At 44.4% G+C, this 3,361-nt stretch overlaps 2 protein-coding genes across 2 annotated transcripts; both read right to left on the reverse strand.

Moving 5' to 3' along the window:
- Positions 1 to 1,422: 1,422 nt before the first annotated feature.
- LOC120077999 lies at positions 1,423 to 1,812 on the reverse strand. The gene has a single exon (XM_039032165.1). It carries the CDS (start codon positions 1,810 to 1,812, stop codon positions 1,423 to 1,425), a length of 390 nt encoding a protein of 129 aa, XP_038888093.1.
- A 792-nt stretch (positions 1,813 to 2,604) lies between these two features.
- On the reverse strand, positions 2,605 to 3,081 carry LOC120078010. The gene has a single exon (XM_039032183.1). The coding sequence runs from the start codon at positions 3,079 to 3,081 to the stop codon at positions 2,605 to 2,607; it is 477 nt and encodes a 158-aa protein (XP_038888111.1).
- Between the last annotated feature and the right edge of the window lie 280 nt (positions 3,082 to 3,361).

Below are 3,361 nucleotides of genomic sequence, written 5' to 3' on the forward strand. Positions count from 1 at the left end.
TGCCAGAAACCATACTTTGATTCAGGTCATACTGTCAATCAACATTGCTAACATTACCATAACACACACTTACTCATGCTAGCATACAACTAAAGCATGGCCCGTGGGAAGTTCCAATAGTAAGATTACTTACCTCGAAGTCAAGTTCAAATATTAATCCAAGCTAATGCTCTTCAACAAAATAAACCTTGAATTAAGTCCCCTAATATAGACATAATACTAAATTTCAGTCCTTGGAATCAGGACCCAACATAAAAAATTTAAATCAGACGGTCACTAAAACTTACACAAACGAAACTCGCAAGATTTCGACTCCAAAATTTCCCCTTAGCAGATTTTAGAACTCATACCAAAACGCCAATCTGAACATGATTTTAGTCCCAAATTAGCAACTTAATTTTCTTATAGGTATCCTTAACCCAAAAGACAAACAGCCCAACTACTCACCCAAACTTAACAATTCCTAACGAAAAATCAGTCTCCTCCTCGATAAGCAACGTCCTCAAAATCCTTTGAATATCACTTTTGCAAGTCGAAACTTAACGGATTTTAACCCAAAATTATTCCAAAACAAACCACACCCAAACTCCCAGGAAAACACCTAAAACTAAGAATCTTACCCAAAAGCGATGTGACAGCAACCGCGACGACTATAGCAGCTGGGCGGTGTTGGACAAAGAAGCGAAGCCGGACGAAGAAGTGACGCTGGATGACAAGAAGAATCAGCAACGACGTCGAACCCACGATCTTCGATCTGGCACCCGCAGATGGCTGAGAGTCGACGACGACCGTCACGGCATGAGCAGAGGCGTGCGAAACCCCAGTGCGAAGGGCCAGCGGCAAGGCGAGGCACGAACACGCGACTGAGAAGTGAGAGGTCGCGCGGTTTGGGTCGCTGATGCTCGCAGACAGTACCGTTAAGCAAGGGTTGCCGAGAGAGAAAGAGATGCGAGTGGCTAGGATTCATGGCTGGCGGCGGACATTCAGCGTTCGATCTGGGTGGCGTTCGAGCGAGACGGCTGTGAGGGCCGGCGTTCGGGCGAAACGGCTGTGAAGGAGATGGGGTGCCCTTTTTATTTTAAAAATAAAAACTAATAATAATAATAATAATAAAAGGAAAATAGTATATCTCTAATTAAATCTTTTCCTTAACCCACTTTATACTATTTAATCCCTTTCCTTTTTCCAAAAATAATTAATTCCTGCCATAATTTTTCAAATTGAATTTGAAAATTGAATAATTTTTTAATAATTTCCACGACAACACTTAAATCCTCTATACTTTAAATTCAGAATTCCAAACATGCCCTTCAACTAAGGACAATTACTGAAATGGGAAAAGTTTTACATTATTAATAAATAAATAAAAAGGTGTGGGATGTTACATTCTTCCCCCCTCAAAGAACAATCGTCCTCGAAAGTTCATCCTTGAAAAAGCTCCGGGTACTGGGCCTTCATCTCGTCCTCTCGCTCCCAGGTGGCTTCCCTGAACTGATGGTTCTGCCATAGAACTTTCACGAAAGCAATTTCTCGATGGGGCAATGTCTTTACTTCTCTAGCAAGAATCTTTATGGGCTTCTCCTTGTAGCTCAAGTTATCATTCAACTGTAAGGGCTCGTAGTCAAATATATGGGACGGGTCTGCCACATACTTTTTTAGCATCGAAACATGGAAGACATTATGAACTGAAGACAATGTTGGGGGCAAGGCCAAATGGTAAGCTACAGGGCCAACTTGTTCCAGGACCTCGAAAGGTCCAATGAATCTCGGACTCAACTTTCCTTTCCTACTAAACCTCAGAATACCCTTCATGGGTGCCACCTTTAAGAACACTTTCACCCCAGTCTCAAATTCCAGGTCTTTACGTCTTACATCGGCATAGCTCTTATGTCTGCTCAAGGCTATCTACATACGAGCCCTGATCTTCTGTATGGCCTCATTTGTGGTCTGCACCAATTCAGGTCCTAACAATCTCCTCTCTCCTACTTCATCCCAACACACAGGGGACCTGCAACTCTTCCCATATAGGGCCTCAAAGGGTGACATCCCAATAGTGGACTGGTAGCTGTTATTGTACGCAAACTCCATTAAGTGCAAGTGAGCATCCCAGCTTCCGAAAAACTCTATGGCACAGGCACGGAACATGTCTTTTAGTATCTGATTCAATCTCTCTGTCTGCCCATCAGTCTGAGGGTGGAACGTTGTACTGAAGTTTAACCAGGTCCCTAATGCCACCTGGAGACTCTTCCAGAAGTTAGACGTGAAACGAGGGTCTCTGTCCGATACAATGGACACGGGTACCCCATGCAATCTTACCACTTCCTTCATGTATATCTGTGCCCACTTATTCACTGAAAAGGTGGACTTTCCAAGTATGAAATGTGCTAGCTTCGTAAGTCTGTCTACAATGACCCATATCACAGTGAAACCTTTAACTGTTCGAGGCAACCCCCCGATGAAGTCCATAGACACATGCTCCCACTTCCATTCTGGTACATTTAATGGTTGTAACAAGCCTGCTGGCCTCTACCTCGGGGCTTCAACCTGCTGGCACACCAAACACTTACTGACGAACTCCGCAACCTCTCTTTTCATATCATTCCACTAATAGTATCGTTTCAGATCCTGGTACATCTTGGTGCTGCCGGGGTGGACAGAGAATAGGGAACTATGAGCCTTTGACAACAGCTCATCCTTAATGTCACTAATCACCGGCACACACAGATGCCCCTGATAAAGGAGGCCACCTTCTGCTGACACAGAGAATTCGATATCCTGTCCTGACTCCACTCTACGAACTCTCTTCTCCAAACAAGGGTCGTCTCGCTGTGCATCAATAATCTTTTGCCTTAAGCTTTGTTGCACCGACAACTGTGCTAACTGTGTCGCGACCTTCCCCACGACTGCTGCAATCTCTGCCCTCTCCAGTTCCCTACGTAAATGAGTCTGTCTGGTAATGAGAGCTGCGAAATGGGCCACCTTTCTGCTTAAAGCATCTGCCACTACGTTTGCTTTCCCCGGGTGGTACAAGATTTCACAGTCATAATCCTTTACTAGTTCCAACCACCTTCTTTGCCTCATGTTTAGCTCCTTCTGAGTGAAAAAGTACTTCAAACTCTTGTGGTCGGTGAAGATCTGTATCTTTTCCCCATACAAGTAATGTCTTCAGATCTTGAGAGCAAAAACCACCGCTGCTAACTCCAAGTCATGCGTGGGATAATTCTGTTCGTGCTTCTTCAGCTGACGTGAAGCGTAAGCAACTAATCTACCCTGCTGCATCAATACGCATCCCAACCCTTTCTTGGATGCATCACTGAAAATGACGAAACCATCTGATCCGTCCGGTACTTTGAGAACTGGG

This window comes from Benincasa hispida, chromosome 1 (genome assembly GCF_009727055.1).
Source record: "Benincasa hispida cultivar B227 chromosome 1, ASM972705v1, whole genome shotgun sequence".
NCBI lineage: Eukaryota > Viridiplantae > Streptophyta > Magnoliopsida > Cucurbitales > Cucurbitaceae > Benincasa > Benincasa hispida.

Bases quoted from the DNA above. Each gene is read 5' to 3' on its own strand.
- LOC120077999 (XM_039032165.1), bottom strand. From the start codon at position 1,812: ATGAAGGGTATTCTGAGGTTTAGTAGGAAAGGAAAGTTGAGTCCGAGA.
- LOC120078010 (XM_039032183.1), bottom strand. From the start codon at position 3,081: ATGAGGCAAAGAAGGTGGTTGGAACTAGTAAAGGATTATGACTGTGAA.